Here is a 24,535-nt window from a genome sequence, read left to right as displayed (position 1 = left end):
GTTGTGCAAAGTCAGAGGCTGCTGGGGGGCATCACAGTGCACAGAGTGCCTCCCCTGGGGTCAGGGAGACCTGAGTTCAAATTCAGCCTCAGACAGACTGGCCATGTGACCACTGTTTGCCTCAGTTTCCTCATTTGTAAAATGGGGACAATGACAGCACCTACCTCCCAAGGCTGTTTTGAAGATCAAATGAGATAGTAATTGAAAAGCTCTTTGTAAACCTTTGAGCGCCATGGGAATGGAAACTATTCTTATTATCACTGTTACTACATCCTTGCCATCACATGATGAAGACAGATGATTAAAAGCAAGTGAGGACCTTAGCCATCCCCTAGTGCAGTACCTGGATCTTAGAGATGCAGAAACCAAGGGGACGTAATGATGGGCTCAGAAGCAGTGAGAGGCAGAGTGAGGATTAGAACCCAGGTCCTTTGATGCTAAATCCAGAACTCTTTTAACTTGTGCCCCCCAATTATTTGCAACACTAAGCTGAAGCCGCACCTTCTCTGGCTGCCTCTCCATTCCTCCCGGATGCTAACCTTCTTCTCAGGAGGTTCTCTTTCATCTGTTTCCCATCTTCCCTCCCTCTCTCCCCCACTTTTGTCTCCCTGTTCCCCTCCTGTCTCCTCTCTATGTGGTCTCATGGTGTGTCTATATAGACTGTGTTCATGTATTGTCTCTTTGAAGGTAGAAGCCTTTGTTTTCTCATTCCCAGGGCTCAGCATATAGTAAGCAAGCACTTAGCAAATGCTTGTTGGTTCATTAATCAGTATTTTCAGGAAATTTGTAATCTTGTCAGAAAAGACACTCCTGAGTAGGCTAGTGGAGATCCTTCCTCCTTTGCCTCTGTGCAGACTGATCGTTATTCCCTGAACAGTGTCAGCTATACCCACAACAGGCGTTCAGGATTGTTCCGGTCCTCTGCCTTTCCTTTGAGAATGTTGTGTTGTCATGAGTCCCTGGGTGCTACAGAAAAAAGTCAGTTTGCTGCCTCAGCATTTTTTTTCATCCTGTTTAGATTTGGAATTCAAAGACTGGGGAGCTGGTACACACCTATGATGAGCATTCGGAGCAGGTCAACTGCTGTCACTTTACCAATATGGAGAACCACCTCCTCTTAGCCACCGGATCCAGTGACCATTTCCTCAAAGTAAGTGTGAATGTTGAGTTAATTTTTTGAGTAAATTTATTAGTTTGGCTTAAAATTCATCCCTTAATTTCCTTATATTTAAACATAAGATAATAGATTTAGAAGTGGAAGGGACTTCAGAGTCCTACCCTCTTATTCTAAAGATGAGGAAACTGAGTCAGAGAGGGGTTAAGACTTGCCCTGGGGTCCCACCACTTAGTAAATGTCTTCTTGACTCCAAGTCCAGTGCCCTAACCACTGTACTGTAGTGCATGTCAATGTTTGGTAGGTTCTTGTAATTAATAATCACTGAAAGGTGATATTTTATACGTACGTGAGAATGCTGAGAAAGACATAGGGATTAAATCTCCTGGAGTCTTGGAAAGATGTGATACATTCCTTTCGGTCCCAGAGTGACAAGTTTCTCTCTTGAAACCTTTAGGAGTTTTCTTCCACAGTGTGCTGCCTGCAGTTAATCAGCTAAGTTACTAGATTGAAGATTTGTATTGAGGAGTGCCAGAAACATCCATTCCTAGAGTTAAATGATAGCTTTTGCTATAGATTGCCTTTTAAAAACATCTGTGGGTAATTCCTATTGCTGAGATGCACCTTCCATTTGAACACCAAGCTCAGAAGCAAAACTGTAACTGTTCTGAACTAGTTAGTTAAAGGAGGCAGTAACTGTCTAGCCAGTTATTTAGTGTTCAAACTAATGGACTAGGGAAATCTTATGGTTCCCTAGTGTCCCTTAGATTCTCCCCTAAATGCTGTCCCATGGCGAGGTACTCGCTAGTTCATGGCACCTCTGAAATACTTCGAATTAAATATCCTCCCTTAGCTTCAGAAAAATGAAGGAAGCAGATTTAGTCTTGGTGTAAAGGAGAAAGTCTGACAGTGGGAGGTGGTGGGCTCTGCATTGCTGGAGGTCTTTGGGCACAGGCTGGATGACCACTGGTTGACCTTGTTGTAAAGGACATTGCTGTTAGGTACGGGCAGGATTTGTCGGCCTCCTGGGTCCCTGCCAGCCTGAGATTCTGCATGATTCTCCTATCTTCACTTAGCCTTCTTGTTTCTATTTCCACCTAGCTCTGGGATCTGAATAAGAAGGAATGTCGGAACACCCTGTTTGGTCATACAAATTCCGTGAACCACTGCCGATTCTCACCTGATGATAAACTTCTGGCTAGTTGCTCAGCGGATGGAACGTTGAGGGTACGCTTTTGTATGTGTCCGGAATGGACCGCAGTTTCGTTGGATGTATCCTGATTTATTGGAAAGTGCTTAGATTTAAAAACAGGAGCATTAATCTGTTTCCCATCAACCTTTTCCCAGGAGCATGGTCAACTTAGCTGTCACTATTTGTCATAAGACTCCCGGGAATAGTTTACAGCTTTATTCTTGAAGCACAGATACTTTGGGTTCACTAGCTGGAATTTTTTAAAGTGTATGACTTTGACACATTTTTAATTGTATGGGATTGGCACTTTAAGGGACCTATGAAGGTAACATGGCACAGCAGCACAGGAAGCTGGCTTCAGTCATGAAGGCCTGATTCAGGTGCTGCTGTTGCCATGTCCTGGCTGTGTGACCCTGGGCAAGTCACCTCCCTGTACATCAGGTACCTCCCTGTATTCATGGAGGGACTTTCCTTGTTGGGAGTTCCATAACAGTGAACTCAGCGGTCTGGCCCAGCAGTAACAAGGGTGCATTAACTCAAAGAATACTTATTGTAGTTACTGATTTTTATACTTTCACTGATATCCTGCTCTGATGCGTCATTGTCACTATGGGCCTCAGTTTCCTCATGTAAAATGAGGTGGTTGGACTAGACTCCTCTGAACTCCCTCCTGGCTCCAGATCAATGGTCTAGTGTCCTTGTGACCTGGCGTCTGGTTGCTGGAGGACTTTGGTTTATCTTCTCATGTTAGTCTCAGACTCTTCTCTCTCCCTCAAGCCTCAGATTCAGCCTTCACAAAGCACTGTTGCTTCTTACGCATGGGTGACTTGGGATCCATCCCTTGCTTTCCTTTTCCTTAATGTCTAAGCTCAGGCTTTAATGCCTTGTGAACAGCTTCTTAAGATGGTCCTTTTCCCTCCTAGTCTTTGTTCTTTCCAGGCCTCAGAGCTGCTAGAACAGTTTCCCTCTGGTGCCATTTTCATCACATAATTTGCCTGTTGAATTCATTTCGATTCAGCAGTCATTTGTTGAAGCCCTGCTTCACGCAGGGCCCTGTGCCTGGTGTTGGGCATACACAGACAAAAACAAAACACTCCTTGCCCTCTGGGGCTTCCGTTTGTGAACTGACTGTGGATGTGAGGTCCTGTGACACTGGAGAGTCCTACCAGGGGAATCAGGGAGGGCTTCCCAGAGAAGGGGGCATCAGAGCTGAACCTTGAAGGAAGCCCAGATGAGGCAGGAAGAAGTCCAAGGATCTGTGGACTTCTTCCTTCTCTCCCTGATCTTGAAGGTCCACCACCCCCTGGAATCCTCCCTTCCCCCAACAGATACTCCCCTGGGTGGTGTTCACACTTGCCTGGGGCCAAGGGGAGGTCTAGGGGTGGATGCTTGGCTGCGGGAAAATGACTTCTCCATATGTACTTCTGCCTCCCTTCGAACTCCCCTCCATGAGAAGTTGGCCCCCCACTAGAATCCTTTGTAGCATAGGTAATGCCTTGTGTGCTTCTTGAGACTCCTGGCTCAGCCCATCTTCAGATTTCTGCTCTTCCTCTCTTACCATCTGCCCCCTCTGCACACGTCTGCCCTCAGGCCCGCTCTTGGGGTGGCGAGGTGCCAGCCATGCTGTGTCTTTCTAGGCTAGACTGGATTTCTCCACTTCCTTGACAAGAGCCTTGCCTTGCCTCAGGTACCCTCTCCTCATTCCAGCCCAGCTTGGCAGCCTTCTTCCTGTCTTGTTGTCCGCTTTAGATTGTAAGATGCTTGAGGGCAGGGACCGTTTTCTTGCCTGTATTTGTATCCTCAGTGCTTATTACAGTGCCTGACACATAGCTTAAGCTCTTAACAAAGGCTTGCTCTGTCTGTCTGTCTCTCTATCCATCCATCCATCCATCCATCCATCCATCCATCCATCCAATATCTACTCATGCACCTTCCCTCTCCCGCTTCCAAGGTAAGGCCTTCTGCTCATATCCCATAGCTTGAGTAGAACATTCATTAAGCTGTTCCTGAGCCAGTCTGCTTTTCTGAACTTAGCTTCATTATAAATGATTCAGTTTGATTAGATCAGGGATTTCCCCCTGGAGTCTCTGAACTTAATGTTCTGATAACTGCACTTCATGACATTTGGTTTCCTTTGTCATCCTGTGTACATTATCTTATGCATTTAAAACATTCTGTGAAGGGGCCCATAGGCTTTGGCAGGCACTGCCATTGGGGTTTGTTTATGTTGATGTCCTTTAAAGTAATGTCTGATAGCCTTCACAGTCAAAGTCCTTTGAAACCTTTGACTAACAACACCTTCCATCCCCACCCCCCATCACCAATTCTCCTCCAAGCAACTCAGATGTGCCAAGCATTGTTGAAGTAGTTGGGTAAGGCTAAGAGTATTGAGAATCATAGACTTAAGACTGAGAGGAACCTCGGAGGCATCCCGTCCTGTCCTGGCCAATTCCAGTCTCTGTTTCTTACTTCCTGAGGCCCCAGGGATTGGCCCAAGGTCAAAGAATCTGTGGTGGGATTCGAATCCAGGTCCTTTGACTTGTGAGCCATTGCTGTTTCCACTGCACTGTGTTTATTCTTCAGTTTCTGATGATAAATCTTATCAAAATGAGTTATGTACGAGGGAGTGCAGTACTGTGGAACCGGGGTGTCGGGGCAGAAGATCTGGCTTCACGTCCCAGCTCTCCTCCTCACTCCCTGTGTCACCTTGGGCAAGTGCCTTGGCTTCCTTGGGCCTCAGTTTCTGTATCTATACAATGGGGGCGAGTGGATTAGATGGCCTCTGATGTCTCTTTCATTTCTAAATCTACAATCCTGTGATCACTTATGGTAGGCCCAGAGGAGAAGTCATGTTAGAAATTACAGAATGTCCGAGCTGGCAGGGCCCTCGCGCGTCATTTAGCAAAGCCTGCATCTGACCAAGGGCCTTGTCTGTAACATCTGGTCACCCATCCTGCCTCCACTTGATGGCCATCTCCAGACAGCCCATTCCCCTTTCTGGGCTGCGCTGTCCTGACATGAAGCTTGAATCCTGGCTGTCTGCAGCTTCCAGGCTGTGCTCCTGGGTCTTCTGTCTCCAGGAGTCAAACAGACCAAATCTCATCTTTCTCCCCAGTCACTTTACAGGCTAGGACCTTCTCTTCAGTGGCCACTGAGGAGCTCCTCTGGAGCTTCCTTTGTCTCATTGCAAGGGTAGCAGGGAGAGGACACTTTGTCCTTGGCTATACTGAAAGGCCCATTAGTGCCTCAATGTCTGCCCATATGTCTGAGATGCTTCAGACTGTGCCATTGAGATGAGTGTGTGGGCCTGGCCGGCAGGGTCCCCACAGGCTCTTCACAGGTAGTCCAGAGTCCCCAGCGTCCAAGCCTTCAGATTGGGGCTGCCTCTGCCCACCTCTGAGAAGCACCGCGCCTCAGACGCTGGCATGGCACTGGCTGAGAAATGGCACCTGACGTCCAGAGTTCTTTACAGCTTGCGAGGGGAGGTCGGTGTTATGGGTATCGCTGTCCCCATTTTACAGATGAAGAAACAGGCCCAGAAAGGTTAAGTGCTTTGACCAGATCATAGATGTAGAGCTGAGAGGGACTGGAGAGGCTGTTGAGCCCAGTCCCCTCCTTTCATAGATGAAGAAACTGAGGCACAGTCATCCAAGGTCCCATGGCTGGAGGTATCTGAGGCGGGATTTGAACTTGTGCCTCCATGATTCTAACTCTGACATCCTGTGTACTGCCGTGCTACTCAAGGAACAAATTTGCTTAGCAAAGTCAGAGCAGGCTGAAGAAAGCCTTGGCTGTCTTGTATTCAGCTGCCATAGCTCGGGTGTTCTTGGGTCCTGTAGCTTAGTGCTCTACAATCAGCTCTGTGGGTCTCTCCTCATCCACCCCACTCAACGGCTCTTGCTTTTCTCTTTTGCACACTGTTATTATGCATTTATTATGTTTAGTTAAGCAATCAAGGCTGTGCATTGTGCCAGGCGCTGTCTGAGAGCTGAGAGTATAGTGCAAAGAATGAAACATGCCAGGCCAGTGAAATTACCTGTCTGGACCCCCCAGAGTCCTCACCATTACCACCTGGGCTTTCACCTGTTCTGCTCCAAGCAAGTGATGGGTGGATTTGTACTTTTAAAAATCCAGATGATTATCTGGACATTTTATTTATATTTTATTGTTCAGTCATTTTTTAGGCACGTCCAGCTCTTTGTGACCAGTCTCTTTGAGACTTTCTTGGCAAAGACACGGGAGTGGTTTGCCATTTCTTTCTCCGTCTCATTTTACAGATGAGAAACTGAGGCAAACAGGGTGAAGTGACTTGCCCAGGGTCACGCAGCTAGCGAGTGTCTGAGGCCAGATTTGAATTCAGGTTTTCTTCACTCTAGTCCTAGTGCTTTGTGCTCTATGGTGCCACCTTAATGCCCCTTTATTTGCATTTATATCCTGCTTGTTGAGAGGCAGGAAAGTCTAGAGAATAGAGAGCCAGTCTGGAAGCCAGGAGACCAGGATTAAGGCCTGCCTCTGATGCACAGCATGTACTTTGTGTCCTTTGGTGAGTTGCTGGCCCTGTTAGTGCCCTAGGCAGCTCTGTAAGACTCTTAGGTTCAGAGAAGGTGCTGCCGAGTCCAGGCCACATCCCCTCCTCTGTTGATGCTTTTCCAGTTGTTGACCCTGCTTCTACTGTTTTACTTTCAGAAAAGATGGAAATGGAAACTTTAATGAAATATCTAATAAAAAGTAGTGCTTCACCTAGAGAAAAATTCCTTTGGGATCATGGCTGTGTGAGGCTTAGTTGTTTGAGATTTGATTTGTTCCTTTTTTTAAATCGAAGCTTTGGGATGTCAGTTCAGCCAATGAATGGAGCAGCATTGACGTGCGGCAGCACTTCCTCAATTCTGACGGGTTTCAGGAAGATGTGGACGTGATGGTGAAATGCTGCTCCTGGTCCAGCGATGGGGCACGGGTGATGGCCGCTGCTGCCAGCAGGCTCTTGGTACGTATGGACGTATAAAATGAGAGTATGTTTTCTTTTCGTTGTTGGACGGTAGATCTGGGTGGCTTTTCGTGATTCCAGAGTATGTACGGTGTGGATGTTCTTGGATGCAGTAAAGTGAGGAAAAGTAGCTGTATGATATTGGCCATGTCACTCATCCAGGGCCTCAGTTTCCTCATCCCTAAAATAGGTGAGGGGAGACAACAGGATTCTATGAGCAGCGAGGCAGTTCAGTGGATAGAACACTGGACCTCAAGTCAGGAAGGCCTGAGTTCAACTGTGACCTCAGATGTCCCCAACCACTGTGACGTAAGGCAGGTGCCTCAGCTCGTCTACCTCCAGGGTTTTTGTCAGATGAGGTAATATTTGTAAAGTGCTTTACAAACCTTAAAGTGCTGTATAAGTGCTGTCATCATCATCATCATCATCATCATCATTGCTAGAGATTCCTTCCAACCCTAGTGTGATTCTGTGACTACATGAAATTTTTAATGTTCACTGAAGACTGAGTAAGTTTGGGCGAGAATGTGAAGTGAAAAAAAGGGGTGTAAGTGTGTACTGGGTTTGAAGTCAGGGATCTGGGTTCAAATCCTGCTCTCGTCATTACTTCTGGGCCCCTAGGCAAGTTCTTTCAGGTCTGTGAACCTCAGTTTTTTCATCTCTAAAATGGGAGTCGGGAGACCTCAGAAGGTTGTCCTGAACAAAATGATAAATTTCTTTGTTCATGTCGCCTGTGATTAGGACCAGGACAGTGCTGTGACTGGGACTTCCCTGGTAGAGAACTCCTGGGTGAGGAAGCAGCCTCCCCCAAGGTGGGTCACCACCTTTGCTGCAACTTAATGTGTTAGAGAGCAGCCTGGATCACTTAGAAATTAAGGGACTTGGCCTGGCCAGAATGTGCCAAGGCAGGCCTTGAATCTGGGACTTCCTGGCTTCGAGGCTGGTTTTCTGTCCAATGTGCCTCTCAAAAACTCTCTCTGCTCTTCCACATTGTCTTTGAATTTGTTGTCATCTGTAATAGCTTGGGCAGGCCTGCACGATGGGCTGCTCGTGGCATGCCAGAGGATTTCCTCTACGTATAAAGTATTTTCTTGTACAGTTTTTGTGGGCTGCCCTGAAATCTTTTAGTGTGCCACAGGCTGTGCAGGCCCACTATAGGGCAAGGAAAATCCTGCCTCTTTGTCTCACTTAGGGGCTTTTAATTTGGGGTCTGTGAACTTTTTCCCCCCGACTTAGTAGGATTTTGTTTTTTCCAATTACATGTAAAGATAGTTTTCAACATTCACTTTTATAAGATTTTGAGTTCCACATTTTTCTCCCTCCTTTCCCTCTGCCCTCCCCTCTCCCCAAGCCGGCAAGCAGTCTGATATAGGCTGTACATGTACAATCATATTAAACGTATTTGCATATTAGTCATGTTGTGAAAGAAGAATCAGAACAGAAGGGAAAAACCACGAGAAAGAAAAAACAAAAAAATGAAATGGTCTGCTTTGATCTGCATTCAGATTACATAGTTCTTTCTCTGGATGTGGGCAGCATTTTCCATTATGAGTCTTTTGGAATTGTCTTGGAACATTGTATTGGTGAGAAGAGCTAAGTCTATCAAAGTTGGTCATCATACGATGTTGCTGTTACTGTGTACAGTGTTCTCCTGGTTCTGCTCACTTCACTCAGCATCAGTTCATATGAGTCTTTCTAGGTTTTTCTGAAATCTGCCTGCTCATCATTTCTTATAGCACAATAGTATTCCATTGCGTTCATATAGCACACCTTGTTCATCTCTTCCCCAACTGAGGGCATCCCCTCAATTTCTAAGATTATGCTACCACAGAAAGGGCTGCTATAAATATTTTTTGTAAAACTGGATCCTTTTCTCTTTTTTATGATCTCTTTGGGATACAGACATAGTGGTGCTATTGCTGGATCAAAGGATTGCAGTTTGGTTGCCCTTTGGGCATAGTTCCAAATTGCTCTCCGGAATGATTGGATCAGCGTGAACTTGTTTTTAAAAAACATTTTTATAACTATATTTTGATATAATTGGATTTCTTTGTAATACTATGCTTTTTATTTTACGCATTTAAAAACAGAATTCTGAGGAGTCCATAGGTTTCCCCACACTGACTTCCAAAGGAGGCAGATATAAAAAAGGTGAAGAACTCTTTTTAATGTAGCAATGTAGCAATACCCACTGTACCAGATTGGTGACTCTTCTGTAACCCTGCCCTAGAGAGTTTCCCTGGGGCAGTTAGAGGTCAGGTGACCTTGCCCAGGGTTTCACACCTAATGTATAGTACAGATCTGAGGTGGAATTTGAACCCATTACTGAACTCTTGTGCTCCCTCTCTACACTATGCTAGCAGCCTTTCATCTTATAAACGTGTGGTGTTTTTTTTGTTCAGAGATCTTTCATACCCATTACTTTGTTTGACATGACTAACAGTGTGAGAGGCAGGGCAGGTGGTGTTAATTTTACAGATGTGGAAACAGCTTCATTGGAAGGCTTCTCCAAGGTTGCACACAGACACCTCCTTGGCTGCAGTTGAGAGCCCGGAGCCTGGTAAGTGGCAGACTCAGAATTAGGAGCTGGGTCTCTCAAGTCTCAGTTCGATCCTCTGTCCACTGGGCGACACTGTCTCTGTAATAGTAATTAAAGGGAAACGTCAAGTCAAGCACTTCTTGAGTACGTGCTGTGTGCCAGGTGCTGTGTTGAGTGCTTTACAAATATCTCACTGGATCCTTAAAATACCCTGGGAGGTAGGGACTCTTATTGTCTCCATTCTACAGTTGAACACACTGAGGCAAACAGGGTCAGTGACTTGCCTAGAGTCACATGGCTGGTGAGTGTCTGAGGCCAGATTTGAGGTCAGCTGTTCCTGGCTCCAGGTCTTACTCAATGTACTATGCCACCTATAATGACTGATGTAAGTGTAAAATGAGGGTCTTGGATTAGATGGCCTTTAAGGTTTCTTCCAGCTCTGCATCTCCGAGTTTTGCTCCTGGCTCCTGTGACTTCTCAGGATTCCAGCTCCAGTAAAACCAGGGAGCTGGACTTGCCGGCCCCTTGGGCCCTGTCCAGCTCCAGGCCAGGGACCCTCTGAATTTATGTCATGAAAACGTAAGGATGGTCATGGAACCACGTATACAGCACTAGCAGCAGGGCCTCTGGACAAAGATCCTCTGAGGAGGAAAACACGGGAAGGCTCTTTTCCCTTTGTGCACACCTACGTGTGTGTGTATAAGCTGTTCTTTGCAACATTTGTTGATGTTAAATGATGCATCCAGAAGAACAGCTGTGTGATTCTGGGCAAGTCACTTCTCTCAGCCTCAGTGTTCTCATTTGTAAGATGGGGTTAATAGTGCCTATGGCAGCTGCCTCCCTGGTGCTTGTGAGCATCAAATGAAATAGTTTAGGCAAAAGGCTTTGCCAACCTTGATGTATGATAGAAATATACCATCTATTATTAAACATAAACTGCCTTTCCTGCTTCTGAAATCCTGGTACCTCATTTTTTATGTTGAATTAAAACTATTGAAAGAATGAACGAATGAAAGAACATTAGTGCTCATTTTCAGATCCTTTGCTAGGATGGCCCTCAGCGCCATGGGAACTCTCATTTTCTCTTGTTTGGTTGGCCTTTGCTCCCTTTATTCCTCATTCCTGCACTTGCCTCCTTTACCGTGGCTATCAGAGGGCTATCATCCTGCTCCACATGTTGGGCCTTTTCCCTCATTGCCCAAGTAATGGGCACAGTTGCAGCTGTTCACCTCCTAACAATTGTTCTCATTTTCAGAAGGTAATTTTCAGGAATCCCCTATTCTTGAAAATATTCAAACTCCCATGATCCTTTGGGCAGCCTCTTTGTGGCATTGTCTGATCTTAGCAGGGACTACCTCCTATCTCAGGGATACCATTCACTCTCCTTTTGCAAGAATAGACAAATAACTGGGATGCTCTCAGGAATATAATATGTTGTGGCTCCCAGTTACCAATATGGGCCTGAATTTCTTCCCTCTGAGGATTGCAGATCAGTCCTAAATTGTCATCAGGTGAAAATTGGTATAAAGTATTCTTACTGCTTTAAAAAAGTCTTGAAAGAATATATTCAGTGGCTTAGAAACTTCTTAGACAGTGAAAGGAAGTGTGAATAAGTCAAAAATAGTTTGTTTTTCACTTTTCCCATGGGGAAATGTCTTGGTCACAGTGAAATTTTTTTTTCTTTAGCAACAAGTTAAAAATGGTTGAATTAATTGTTTTTTTTTTTTTTGCAAGTTTTTGCTTAGCATTATTGTGGGGTCTCCATTCACTGTGACGCTCTCTGTCTTTGGGATAAATCAGCACATAGTAGACTCTCACTTGTTGTCTGGGATCATGCTCTCCACCAGTGTGGACTGCAGCTCCTTCAGACATTCTTGCGCTGTTTGATCTTTGTGTGGCGCTCTCCATGGATCCTTTATGAAGGGTCCATTTGACTCACTAGAGGCCTTCCTTTCTGCTTCTTTGAATATCTCAGAAGTGCTAGTGGATACCTTGGGTTGCTTCTTTGTGGTTTTCTCCCTCACAGTTCACGACTAGCCTGCCTGCTCTTCTGGTTATTTGTATCCTTTTGTCTAATTTGTCCTATTTTGTTCTTTTAAAGAATTGCAAATGCTTTAAAAAAAAAAAGCACAGTTGCCTTCTTGTCACTGTTTAATCACAAAAGAATTTTCTCTCAAAACAAAGAACTACAGTCAAACAGGACAGACACCTTGGCCATATTTGAGAATGTATACCTCATTTTGTACCTGCAGTCCCCTACCTCTGGCTGAATGGTAGGAAGAATGCTTCATTGTCTGTGCCTTGAAGTCACAGTTGCTCACCTCAGTGTTTGGAGTTTTGAATTCTTCTGATATTGTTCCCTTTTACATTACCGTGGTCAAATGATGTCTTTTTCACCATTTCTTAGGGGGCCTTCATGCCGGCAAACTGCTTAGAGTTCACCGTGTATCTTTCTTCCACCCTTTAAGTTTCTTATGATTTAATTTTTTTCCAAATTCATGGTCTATGCTTTGAAGTCAGGGAGTGTGGGCATGTTAAAGAAATGGGCTTTTGTAGCAGAATAGTTTAGGATTATTGAAAGGACTGTATATTTGCCTGAAAGTGGCTCAGCCAGTGTTAAAATACTTCATAGAGTCCCTGCACAGCCTTCTACAGGAAGCCTGTCCTGATCTCCTCAGGTACTAGTGTCCTGGGCTCCAGAAATTATCTGGTAATGACTTTACTTACCATTTGGATTTACTTTTCTGTGTATGTGTTGTTTCTGAACACTCTCCCTTTCCCAATAGAATAGAAGTTTCTTGAGGTCAGGGACTCTTTAAATCAGCCATTCAATCATCATATATTAAACATGTGCTATGTGTCCTCCAGTATCTTTGCTAAGAAAACCTGAATTGGAGTCCCAAGGGTCAGAACCAACCGAGAACGACTGAACAACAACAAAATGTGCCATCCAGGCATTGTGCTAAGCACCGGAGATCCAAAAAAAAAAAAAAAAAAAAAAAGGAAAAAAGACAGTTCTTGCCCATAGGGAACTTAAAATGTAATGGAGGTATACCATGCAAACAAATGTATACAAACAAGCTATGGACAGGATCAGTGCTGTTGTTCACTTTTCTCCAACTCTTTGTGATGCCACGAACCATAGCATGCCAGGCCCTCCTGTCCTCCACTATCTCTTGAAATCTGTCCACATTCTTGTCCAGATTGTCCAAGTTCGTTGTTTCCGTGATACTATCCATCCCATCCTTTGCCGTTTCCTTTTCCTTTTGCCTTCAGTCTTTCCTAACATCAGGGTCTTTTCCAGTGAATCTGATCTTCTCATTTTGTGACCAAAGTATTTAAGCTTGAGCTTCAGTATTTGACCTTCCAGCGAATAGCCTGAATTAATTTCTTTAAGTATTGACTGATTTGATCTCCTTATTCTCCAAGTGACTTTCAGAAGTCTTCTCTAGCACCAGAAATCGAAAGTGTTGATTCTGCAGCGCTCAGCTTTCCTTGTAGTCTTAACTCTCGCAGCCATTCATTGCTACTGGAAAAACCATAGCTTCAATTAGGCATACCTTTGCCAGCAAGGTGATGTTTCTGATTTTTAGTTTGCTGTCCAGATTTGCCACAACTTTCCTTCCAAGGAGCAAGTGTCTTTTAATTTCATGGCTGGAGTCACCATGTACAATGATCTTTGAGTCCAAGAATATAAAATCTGACACTGCTTCCATTTCTTCTCCTTCTGTTTGCCAAGAAGTGATGGGACCAGTTGGCAAGATCTTAGTTTTTTGGATGTTAAGCTTCAAGCCAGCTTTACACCCTCCTCTTTCACCCTTGTCAAAAGGCTTCCTAATTCCTCTTCACTTTCAGCCATCAGAGTGGCATCGTCTACTTATCTGAGCTTGTTGATATTTCTCCTGGCAACCTTAATTCCCACTTTTGATTCATCCAGCCTGCCATTTTGCATGATATACTCTGCATATAAGTTAAGTAAAGTGACAAAATACAGACTTGTCATACTCCTCTTCCAATCTTAAACTATTCAATTGTTCCATGTTTGGTTCTAAGTCTTGCTTCTTGAACCACATACAGGTTCCTCAGGAGACAAGTAAGATGAAATAGTACTCCCATCTCTTTGAGGACTTGGCACATTTTGTTGTGATCCACACAGTCAAAGGTTTTTGTGTAGTGAATGGAGCAGAAGTTTTTCTGTAATGCTTTTGATTTCTCCGTAATATGCTTTTGCTTTTTCCGTAATCTAGCAAATGCTGGCAATTTGGTCTCTATTTTCTCTGCTTCTTCAAAAACCAGCCTGCTCTTCTGGTAATTCTCAGGTCACATATTGCTGAAGCCTAGTTTACAGAATCACCAGTGTGTGAAATGAATGCACTTGTTTGATAATTTGACATACTTCAGCATTGCCCTTCTTTAGGATTGGGATGTTAACTGATCTTTTCCAATCCATAAGACCAATTGACCATTTTGACTAAGATTTCTTAGAAGACTAAAAGTACACATTCTCTGCTGTTAAGTGTGTAGACTCAGAACTTAATTTTAAAAAAAGTGGCCACTGTTGAGTTTTCCAAATTTGCTGGCATATTGAGTGCAGCACTTTAATAGCATCATCTTTTAGGATTTAATACTCATCTGAAATTCCATCACCTCCACTAGCCTTATTATTAGCAATGCCTCCTAAGGCCCACTTGACTTCTCTCTCCAGGATGTCTGGCTCCTGGTCTAGACACCTGATAACACCATTGGTTATCAGTGAAGTTAAGATCTTTCTTGTATACTTGTTCTGTATTTTCTTGCCACCTCTTCTTAATCTCTTCTGCTTCTGTTAAGTGCCTGTCATATTGTTTTTATATGCCCATTTTTGCATGAAATATTCCCTTGATCTCTCTAGTTTTCTTGAAGAGATTTCTTGTCTTTCTCATTCTATTGTTTTCTTCTATTTCTTCACATTGCTCATTTAAGAAAACCTTTTTAATCTCTCCTTGTTATTTTTCTGGAATTCTGTATTCAGCTGGGTATATCTTTCCCTTTCTCCTTTCCCTTTTCTTTTTTTCTCAACTTTTTATAAAGCCTTATCAGACAGCCATTTTGCTTTTTCTTTCTTCTTTTTCTTTGGAATGTCTTTTTTGCCACCTTCTGTGCAGTATTGCAAACCTCTGTTCTTCAGGCACTCTATCTACTAGATCTAATCCCTTAAATCTGTCTATTACCTCTACTTTATGTTCGTAAGGAATGTCATTTAGATTGACGATTTTCTTTACATCAGTTTAAGTCTGACTTTTGCAGTAAGAAGCTCATGGTTTGAGCCACAGTCAGTTCCAGGTCTTGTTTTAACTGACTGTGTAGAGCTTCTCTACCTTTGGCTGCAAAGTACATAATCAGTCTGATTTCAGTAGTGACTATCTGTTGATGTCTGTGTGCAGAGTTATCTTTAGAGTTGTTGAAAAGGAATGTTTGCTATGACCAGCTAATTATTTTGGCAAAACTCTATTAGTCTCTGCCCAGCTTCATTGTGTACTCCAAGGCCAAACGTCCCTGTTATTCCAGTTATCTTTTGATTTCCTACTTTAGTATTCCAATTCCCTGTGGTGGATATGACATTGTTTTTTGGTATTATTTCTGGAAGATGTCCCAGGTCTTCATAGAAACTGATTAACTTTGGCCTCTTCAGCATCAGTGGTTGGAGCATTGACTTGTATTACTGTGATGTTGACTGGTTTGCTTTGGATTTAAACAGCTGTCATTCATTCACTTTTGAGATGATGCCCCAGTGCTGCTTTTCTCACCCTTTTATTGACTATGAGGGCTGCTGTTTCTTTCTAAGGGATTCTTGCCCACAGTGGTATATGTAGTGACTACCTGAATTCTCATCACCCATTCTCATCCATTTAAGTTCACTGACACCCAAAATGTCAGTGTTTAATCTTACCACCTTCAGATTGACCATATCTGGTTCATCGATCTTAGTTCATAGATCTTGCATTCCAGGTTCCTGTGCAACATTGATCTTTATAGCGTTGGACTTTCGTTTTGTCACCAGATGGATCCACAGCTGAACTTCATTTTGGCTTTGGCCCAGCTGCTTCATTAGTGCTGGGACTACTTTTAATTTCCTCTGCTCTTCTCCAGTAGTGTTGGACACCTTCTGACCTGAGGGGCACACCTTCTGGTCATCTTTTTATTATTTTAATACTGTTCATGGAGTTTCCTTGGCAGAAAGACTGGAGTGGCTTGCCATTTCCTTCTCCAGTGGATCACCTTTTGTCAGAACTCTCCACTATGACATGAACGTCTTTGGTAACCCTGTATGGCATAGCTCATAGTTCTATTGAACTACATGAGTCCCTCCACCGTGACAAGGCAGTGATCCAGGATAAATAGGAAATTATTAACAGAGGGAAGGCACTGGAATTAAGAGGGGTTGGAGAGGACTTCCTTTAGAAAATGGGACTTTAGTTAGAATTTAAAGGAAGCCAGGAAAGTCAACAGGAGCAGAGGAGGGAGAGCCTTTTAGGCATGGGGACAGCATGGAACTGAGAGATATGCAGGGCCATGTTTGTGGGATGACCACAGGAGGTTAGTGTCATTGAATCAAAGAGCATGTATTGGGGAGTGAGGTGTAAGAGGACTGGGAAGGTGGGAGGGTGCTGGGTTCGGAAGGGCTTTGAATGTTAAACAGAAAATTTTAGCTTTTATGTTGGAAGCATTTATGTCTTTGTATTCCCAGTGCCTAGCATAGTAGGCACGTAATAAATGCTTGTTGAATGAGTAAAGGAATTTTAATAATGATAATTTTGGACACTTCAATTAAGCAAGCATTTATCAAATGCCTGTTATATGTCAGGCACTGCTCGGTGCTGGGGATATCACTTAACCAACAAGCATCTATTAAACACCTACTGTGTGCCAGGCACCAGGGATACAAAGGTGAATGTAGAACATCCCGTGCCTTCAGAGAGTTTACGTTCTATAGGGGGACTCGCTGTATGTCCGCAGAGAAGTAAATATACAGTCTGCACAGGCAGTTTTAGGGAGGGGCCAGGAGAGAGGCCTCACGTCTGGATGATTGGCAAGGCCTTTTTCCACAGATACAGGGCCAGAGCTGAGGCTTGAAGGATGAGAGGGACAATGTAGGCAAAGGCGAGGAGATCATACTTACATGGTGGCATTTTGGTCAAATGCTATCTCCTTTTGTGTATTTGAAATGAATGCAGATAACCAGTTTTCATTTTGTGTTGGCTTTTGCTTGAACATAATTGCTTCCCTTCCATGAATCTTGCTTTGCCATTTATTTGCAGATTTTTGATGTCCATAGCAGGAGCCTGGTAGGAGAAATCCACACTGGTCACAGCAGCACCATCCAGTACTGTGACTTCTTTCCCAAGAGTCATCTCGCTGTGGTAGCTCTGTCCCACTACTGCGTGGAGGTGAGTTGCTGAATCCATTGAATTTGTTGGAACCTCTCCCTTCAGGATGGATGGATGTAACAGGATCATAGTTTTAGAGCTGGAAGGAACCCAAGAGATCACATAGTCCCCATCCCTCACTTTTTAGGTGAGGAAATTGAGTCTGAGAGAAGTTAAGTAACTTGTGTAAGGTCACACTGACACATATCTGAGGTCAGATTTGAGTCCAAGTCCTTCTGACTCCAGGTGTAACACTTTATACACTGTAGCCTTGCTGCCTCTGGATGGGAAGGTTTGACTCCTGACTGAGAATCTCTTCCCACCCTTTTGGAGGAGAACACGAAGGGCCTCATGGGAACTGAAGGGTCAAAATCAGCTATGGAAACTTGCAGCCATGTTGAACATGGAAGCAAATTTGTCTTTCAGACATTTTTCATTTCCTTGTAGGTGAGGGAAATGAGAGATATGTGTGGTCTTCTCCTTCCCTCTCCAAAGATTGCCAGGCCCTTTTGTTGAATATAAACGTCGTGAGGGTGGGGACCATTTTTCACTTATGTCTGTGTATCCCCTGGACCTAGTCCAGCTGCCAGCAGATAGTAGGCACTTCATGGACTTCTGTTGACTGCACAAGAAGAATCTGAGTTGTTAGTGGCCCTCCATGTGTTTGAGAAGAAGTGGAGAAGTTGGTTTTTATCCACAGCTAAAGGCTGGTGGTGATTGTTTATTGAAATGCAAGGCCTGTTGGGTTACTTCAAGGAAGACTTAAAACTTTAATTCCAAGTTTATGGGGGGAAAGGCTCCGCCGGCTCCTCTCCATAGAACAAAGCATAGTTTTGATGAAATAACATGTGCCCAGGTCAGTGCTTCAAGGAGAGAAATAAAGACTCGTGAGTCCCATTCAGATTTCCTGGGTGGCCAGGAAGGGCAGGCGGGCAGAGAAGCGGGATGGGGGAGGGCAGAGGAGAGGGAGGAGGTCTATTTCTGGGCTTTGTGCTCTCCTGAGGGCTGCGCCTGGAAGAGTGCCTGGCAGGGCCCTGAGCCCAGGCTGCCTTGTGGCCACATCTGTCTGCTGAGCTGTTCCACTCCTTTCTTGAAATGAGAATGAATTTCTTGCCATTGTTATAGCCCAAAGACTGCTCAGGAACGCCGGTTCCTCTGAGCTCCCCATTCCTTTCTTTCATCTTTGTTTTCAGTGTAATTTTTTCTTTTTTCTGTTGCACCTCCCAGTCATCTGCAAATACAAATACTCCAACATATGAAGAGGATGACATAGGAATGTGACAGACAAAAAAGGAGGATTCTATGGGAAACCATGAGCTTCAGTTAGTCAGCCAATGTCTGTTAAATGCTTCCTGTGTGCTAGCCACTGTGCTAAGTATTGGAGATCCAAAGAAAATCAAAACCCCCCACTGTCCCTGCCCTCAAGAAGCTCATGTTCTAACGGGGAGACAACGTGCAACAAATTATACTTAGAAATTGTGTATGGTGTAAGCAAGGGGTGCCTTGGGGGGTACTAGAGGTAGTGTGGGGGCTGGAAAGGCCTCCCACAGAAGGAAGCCGGGGTGTCAGGAAGTGGAGGTGAGGAGGGAGAGCGTTTGGGGTGGGGGGACACCCAGTGCAAAGTCAGGAGATGGAGGGTCTTCAAGGCAAGTCACACCAGCATGCATTTATTAGGCACCTGCTGTGTGCCAGACAGTGTTCAGCACTGGGGTTACAAAGAAAGGCAAAAAACAGCCCCTGCTCTGGAGATAATCGCTACTGTGGTTTATTGAGCAGGAGGTGACACGGACCGCTGGAGGATCACTTTGGTGGCTTAACAGAGGAGAGATTGGGGAGAGACTCAGAGCAGGCAGACTCACCAGGAGGTTATTGCAATATTCAGCTGTGAGAAAGTGAAGGCCTGCGCCAGGGTGGGGGCCGTGACACCAGAAGAGGGGGCATTTTCGAGAGAGGTTGTAAAGGTAGGAAGGACAAGAATGAATGAGAGAGGAGAGTCAAGATCCCACTAAGGTTAGAAGAAGGGAAGGTTTGGGGGAAGGACAGCAGGGGCATTCTGTTTCGGAAATGTTGATTTTGAGACGTCTGTAGGATATGCAGACGTCCACTAGGCAACTGGACTCAAGATTAGAACTCCGAAGAGAGGTTTGGGCTAGATTAGAGCTGAGCATCAGAATGGTCATCAATCCCATTGAAGCTGCTGATCTCATTCTTCAGGATGGTGTAGAGGGAGGGGAGAAGAAGGCCTGGGTAGACCCTTGAGGTCATCCACAGAAGAAGAGCTAGCAAAGGAGGAGGAGGAGCAGCCAGAGAGTTAATCAGTAATTGGGATTTCCATAGGGGTTTAAGGTTTATTTAGTCTTTTTATGTATCATTTAATCCTTACAGTAACCTCATGAAATGGGTGCTGTCATTATCTCTATTTTACAGTTGTAGAAACTGAGGCAGACAGAGGTCGTTAAGTGATTTGCCCAGGGTCACACATCTAGTAAGTGTCTGAGGTCATATTTGAACTCACGTCTTCCTAACTCCAAGCCCAGAGCTCTATCCGCTGTGATGGCACCTAGAACCAAGGAAGAAGGATGTCATGAAAACCTAGAGAAGTGAGAGAATCGAGGAAAGAGCAGATAGCAGTGTCAGAGACTGCAGAGAGGTCAAAAAAGTTGAGGATTGACGAAAGGCCATTAGATTATCTACAATTTGTTTTTTAAAAGTGCACATTCAGTTTAACAAGGGATCAGTGAGACTATGCTGTTTGTGTCCCCTTCAAAACATTTGAATTTTCTTTTCTTTGTTAAAAAAATGTTTTATTGATGGAAATGACTGCACTTTCCTCCTGCCCCCCCCCACCCCCAATTCCTGAATTAGGGCCTCCTGTGACTGAGTGAAAATTTGAAGTGAAGAAATTCTAGTTATGAGAATATTTCAGGCTTGGGAAATTGGGAAAATTTTCCCATTTAACAGCAATAATAGCTCACGTTTCTATAACACTTTAAGGTTTATAGAGTGTATGTATGTGTATATACGTTTGTTGTTGTTCAGTCATTTTAGTTGTGTCTGACCCCTTGTGACCCCATGTAGGGTAACTGGGAGAGAAGGTGTGCTGGTACCAAGGTTAGTGGCTGCCTCCAGACCCTTGAGAGGACCTTTTGTCCAAGAAGCCAGACTCTTAACCCTGCTCTAGAGAACCTCTCCTTCATTGCCTCCTGTTCTCAGCTCACAATGTAATAGTCTCTGTTTGACAGCAAGCAAGCTTAGTGTTGTGCAGGCTGACAGCTGCCACGGCCGCCAAAGCCACTGTGGCCCTGCTTTCCGTGGTGGCATTGTTGGCAACATTTACGGCAAGTCTAGGTTCTCATCTTGGCCCTGCTTTCCTTGTTTGGTGTTGTCATCATTGCTAGCATTTATGGCGGCTCTGGCTTCTCATCTCGGCCCTGCTCTCCATGTTTGTCATCATTGCTAGCATTTATGTTGTGCTTTTAGGTTTGCAAAATGCTTTACATTTGTCTTTTGATCCAGTTCTTACAACAACTCTGGATGGTAGGTGATATTCTTTTCATTTTACAGATAGGGAGACTGAGTCTCAGGGGGAGTGACTCTGTGTGCCCAGGGGCCCACAGCTAGTAAGTGTCTGAGGCCAGATTCAAATGCTTCACACTTCCTGTCTGCTGTGCCCAGTTGCAGCCACTTTCTGACTTTGTGGCCTTGGGCTGTTCCCAGACCAACATGGAGCCTTCACTTAAGGCTTAGGCCACCGTTAGCCCTTCCCAGTGACCTGACCCTGCTGGAAACTTTTCTTCAGTTAGTGATGTCAGTGAGCTCTGTGAGGAAGATGCCTCTCCCATGGAAGAGCAGAGAAGGGACACTCTTGTATAAACTGGCAAGAGGGAGGAAGTGAGGCCTAAGAACCTTTTGCTTTGTAGGAGCATGCGTGGCACTTGCTCAAAGAGTTTTTCCTCATGAGAATGAATATATATGTAAGAGAAGCCATAAAGCCCAAGTGTTGCCTAGGAGAGCATGAATGATGTCCTTGGGAAGACCCTCCTATGGCGAGGGTGCCGGCCTTAGATCAAGACCCAGGCAGCTTGGTATTAGGGAGAATGCTGGAGTTGGAGCCAGAAGATTTGGGGGGCAGGGTCCAGTCCCAGCTTTGTTGCTTTCTGTATGTGTACTGAATCACAAGCTCTTAGGTCCTTAGCTTGCTCATCTGGTAGGCAGGCAATGGGCATTTATTAAATACTTACTGTATGATAGGCCCTGGGCTAAGTGCTGGGGAGAGAAATGCAAGTCAAAAGAAAGACAGTTCTTACCCCTAAGGAGCTTATACTCTAATGTGGGTATACAAGAAGAACGGGGAGCTGAAATGTAAGGGATGGTGAATATGGAGGGGAGGGAGAAGGTACCTCTACACGGGCATGGTAGCAAAGTCTAGGAGAGTCAGAAGCCCAACTGGGAGGGGAATAAACCCTGTTCAGCTTGGATCCATCCCTAAAATTGAGGCCCCAGAAGGAACTCACTGATTGGAAAAGGGGGACAACGTGGTAGAGGGGTGCTCTAGAGTGAGAAGGCTGCTGAGTTGTGGTGGTGGAGGTGGTGGAGTCAGAAGCACATCTGGGAAATGGGCATGAGGCTACTTGGGTGACCTACCTTCCAGGGTTGTTATATGTAAAGTGTGTGTCAGGCTGAAAGCCCTCTTGAAATGTGAGCTATCATACTTATCCCAGAGTCTTCCCTGAACATCCATCTCCAGGCTGGCTGCAGCTGCAGTGCCTGCCTCCCTGAGGTTTGTCAGGGAGTTTGGACTAGGTTCCCACTGGGAATCCACAGGTTCAGTCCTTATCTCTTGTACATAGATGGATGGATGGGTGGGTAGATAAGAAGGCAGACAGAGAGGTTGATAGATGGAGGAGATAGAGACAGATCGGTGGGTAGAACACTAAAGTGCTTACCATGTGCTAGGCCCTTTTCCATCTTGTTTCTCCCAATAAAATGTAAATTCCTTTTGGGCAGACGCTTTGATTCCTGTCTTTGTGTCTCCCAGCAGTTAATACAGTGGCTGGCACACAGCAGTCCTGAACACGTGCTTGTCGGTTGATTGACTGGATAGTTGAAATACAGCTACCCTTTCCTCCCAAGCTCCCTGACTAGACTGTGAGCCCTCCCCTCTCCTGCCCCACTGGGGGGAGCTTTCAAGCTTTCAGAGAAACTAAGGGTAGCTCTGCACAAAAAATTAGGCCCTGCTTGGTCTGCCGGGTTACAAGTAAGACCAAAAGGAGCATAAGCGGGAGATCTTTGGGTTATGAGATGAATCCTGTTACTTTCAGGCAGCTAGATGGTGGTGTGCATAGAGTATTTGATTGGGGTGAGCAAGGTGAGAGTTCAGATCCTGCCTTGGACGCTTGATAGCTTTGTGACCCTTTGTAAGTCACTTGACTTCTGCCTCAATTTCTTCATCTTTATAATGGGGATAATAATAGTGCCTGCCTCCCAGGGTTGTTGTGAGGATCAAATGGGATGGTTGTAAGTGTTTTACAAACCTTAAAGTGCTATATAAATACTAGATAGCTATCTTCTCATTTGTTATCATTCTCATCATCATGTTGTCTCAGACTGACATAACACAGGGAAAAAATTTATACTCTGAGTCCCACAGAACTCACTAAGTGAAGAACATGGGAAAAACCCTCCTTTTTTTTTTCTTAAAAACCCATGCAAGTTCTGAAAGCCTGGAGCATGACCATTATTCAAATTCTGATGATGGGGAACTCTGGCACACGGGGTATTTTATGAGGTTGGTGTGTGGATGATTAATTTACAAGGAGACATGGGCCAGAGCAAAAGGGAGCTGAAAGCAGATGCTCGAACAGGCTTGGAGATTGTAGGAGCAGCACAGGCTCCTTCCTTGGGTTATCTTCCTTATTTCTTCCTGTATTTCTTTCCCTTGTAGTTATGGAATACGGATACAGGTTTAAAAGTAGCAGATTGCCGAGGTCACCTGAGTTGGGTTCACTGTGTAGCATTTTCTCCTGATGGATCTTCATTTTTGACGTCTTCTGATGATCAGACAATCAGGGTGAGTCAGCTCAGGTTTTCATTTCTAGATTTGTGAGGCCTCCATTTCCTGCAAACTGAGAAACTGCTGGCATGTGGTGCAGGGGTGGGCAGGCAACAGAGTATTTACTCAGGTCTTGAAAATTATATATGAGATAATATTTGCTTGACCCAGTTCTAAAGATTTTGAGATTTTTTTGTGAGATTTAAGAGTGACATGAGATATACTCCCCCCAAAGCAGGCAGCCAGAAAGAAACAATTTAAATATCATGGAACTACAGGGTGTTCCTAAAGTCTGGACACATAGGCAAAAGTGCATATTTTCAAGAAATGAAATGAATGAAATTTTTATTTAATTAGAATATTAACAAAGAACATCTCCAGTATGATTTCCATCATTTGTGATGCAAAGGTTGATGCTCTTTGCAAGATTCATGTGAACTTGATGCAGTAACTCCACATTGCCATCAGTGGCCTATGTGTCCAGACTTTAGGAACGTCCTGTACAGTTAGGATCACAGAGGACCTTGCTGCTTCTACATTAAAAGATTGGAGGGATTGGAATATGATATTCAGAAGGGCAAAGGAGCTTGGACTACAACCAAGCAGTTTTTGGAACGAGATAATATTTGTAAAGTGCTTAGCATATAGGAGGTGCTGTATAAATGCTATGATTATTAACCATCATCATTAGTTCACCATGGGGCTTTCTGGAGCTTGTGAGAGCTAGTTCTGGAGTTTAAGTCAGTTTTATGATTTCATTTGATTATTTTCAAATGGTAACATTTTGATTGTTTACAGACATAGAGTTGATGGGTTGACCTGCTTCTCAGTAGGCATTTCAAAAGCCTTGTTTGTACCATAATCAAAGACCAAGCATTTCTTATTACATGGTCTCTGTCTGATGAAGCTGGAACCTCTATCCTTCACAATGTGGGTAGCCCTTTCACTCTTGCAGATCTCAGCCTATTTCCACCTTCTCATCCTGTATCATCATTCTTGTCTTGTTTCTTCCACAAATCCTTGAGAAGCAATCTATTAAGCATGCTTCCCCTTTCTTGGCTTTGCCTGGATACCAGGCACATGGGCCATTCATCACTTTTTCTCACTCACCACTTGATCAGTTCCTCTCCTTTTCCAGTTCTCTGTCTCTCCTTTACATGGAGATGTCATTTGCACAGCTTCTCCCTACAGAAGACAGACCTAATTTTACCTCTGCTTTGTAATGCTTCCTTCCTCCCTCCCTTCCTC

At 44.4% G+C, this 24,535-nt stretch overlaps 1 protein-coding gene across 2 annotated transcripts in view; it reads left to right on the top strand.

The window, feature by feature from the left end:
• The window catches only part of APAF1 (apoptotic peptidase activating factor 1), an 88,510-nt gene that overhangs the window by 36,726 nt on the left and 27,249 nt on the right, over positions 1 to 24,535 (top strand). Inside the window, exons 15-20 of one of the 2 annotated variants that reach the window (XM_036761988.1) lie at positions 1,019 to 1,150; positions 2,216 to 2,341; positions 7,129 to 7,290; positions 17,128 to 17,256; positions 23,180 to 23,305; positions 24,086 to 24,157. In XM_036761988.1, coding sequence (XP_036617883.1) covers positions 1,019 to 1,150; positions 2,216 to 2,341; positions 7,129 to 7,290; positions 17,128 to 17,256; positions 23,180 to 23,305; positions 24,086 to 24,091 — 681 coding nt within the window. In that variant the 3' untranslated portion in view covers positions 24,092 to 24,157. Of the gene's footprint in view, positions 1 to 1,018; positions 1,151 to 2,215; positions 2,342 to 7,128; positions 7,291 to 17,127; positions 17,257 to 23,179; positions 23,306 to 24,085; positions 24,158 to 24,535 lie in introns of those variants that run through there. The other variant, XM_036761987.1, reaches the window with a different exon arrangement.

Source organism: Trichosurus vulpecula, chromosome 5 (assembly GCF_011100635.1).
Source record: "Trichosurus vulpecula isolate mTriVul1 chromosome 5, mTriVul1.pri, whole genome shotgun sequence".
Lineage (NCBI taxonomy): Eukaryota > Metazoa > Chordata > Mammalia > Diprotodontia > Phalangeridae > Trichosurus > Trichosurus vulpecula.
Note: the sequence above shows the minus strand (reverse complement) of the source record. Positions and strands in the feature narration are given on the sequence as shown.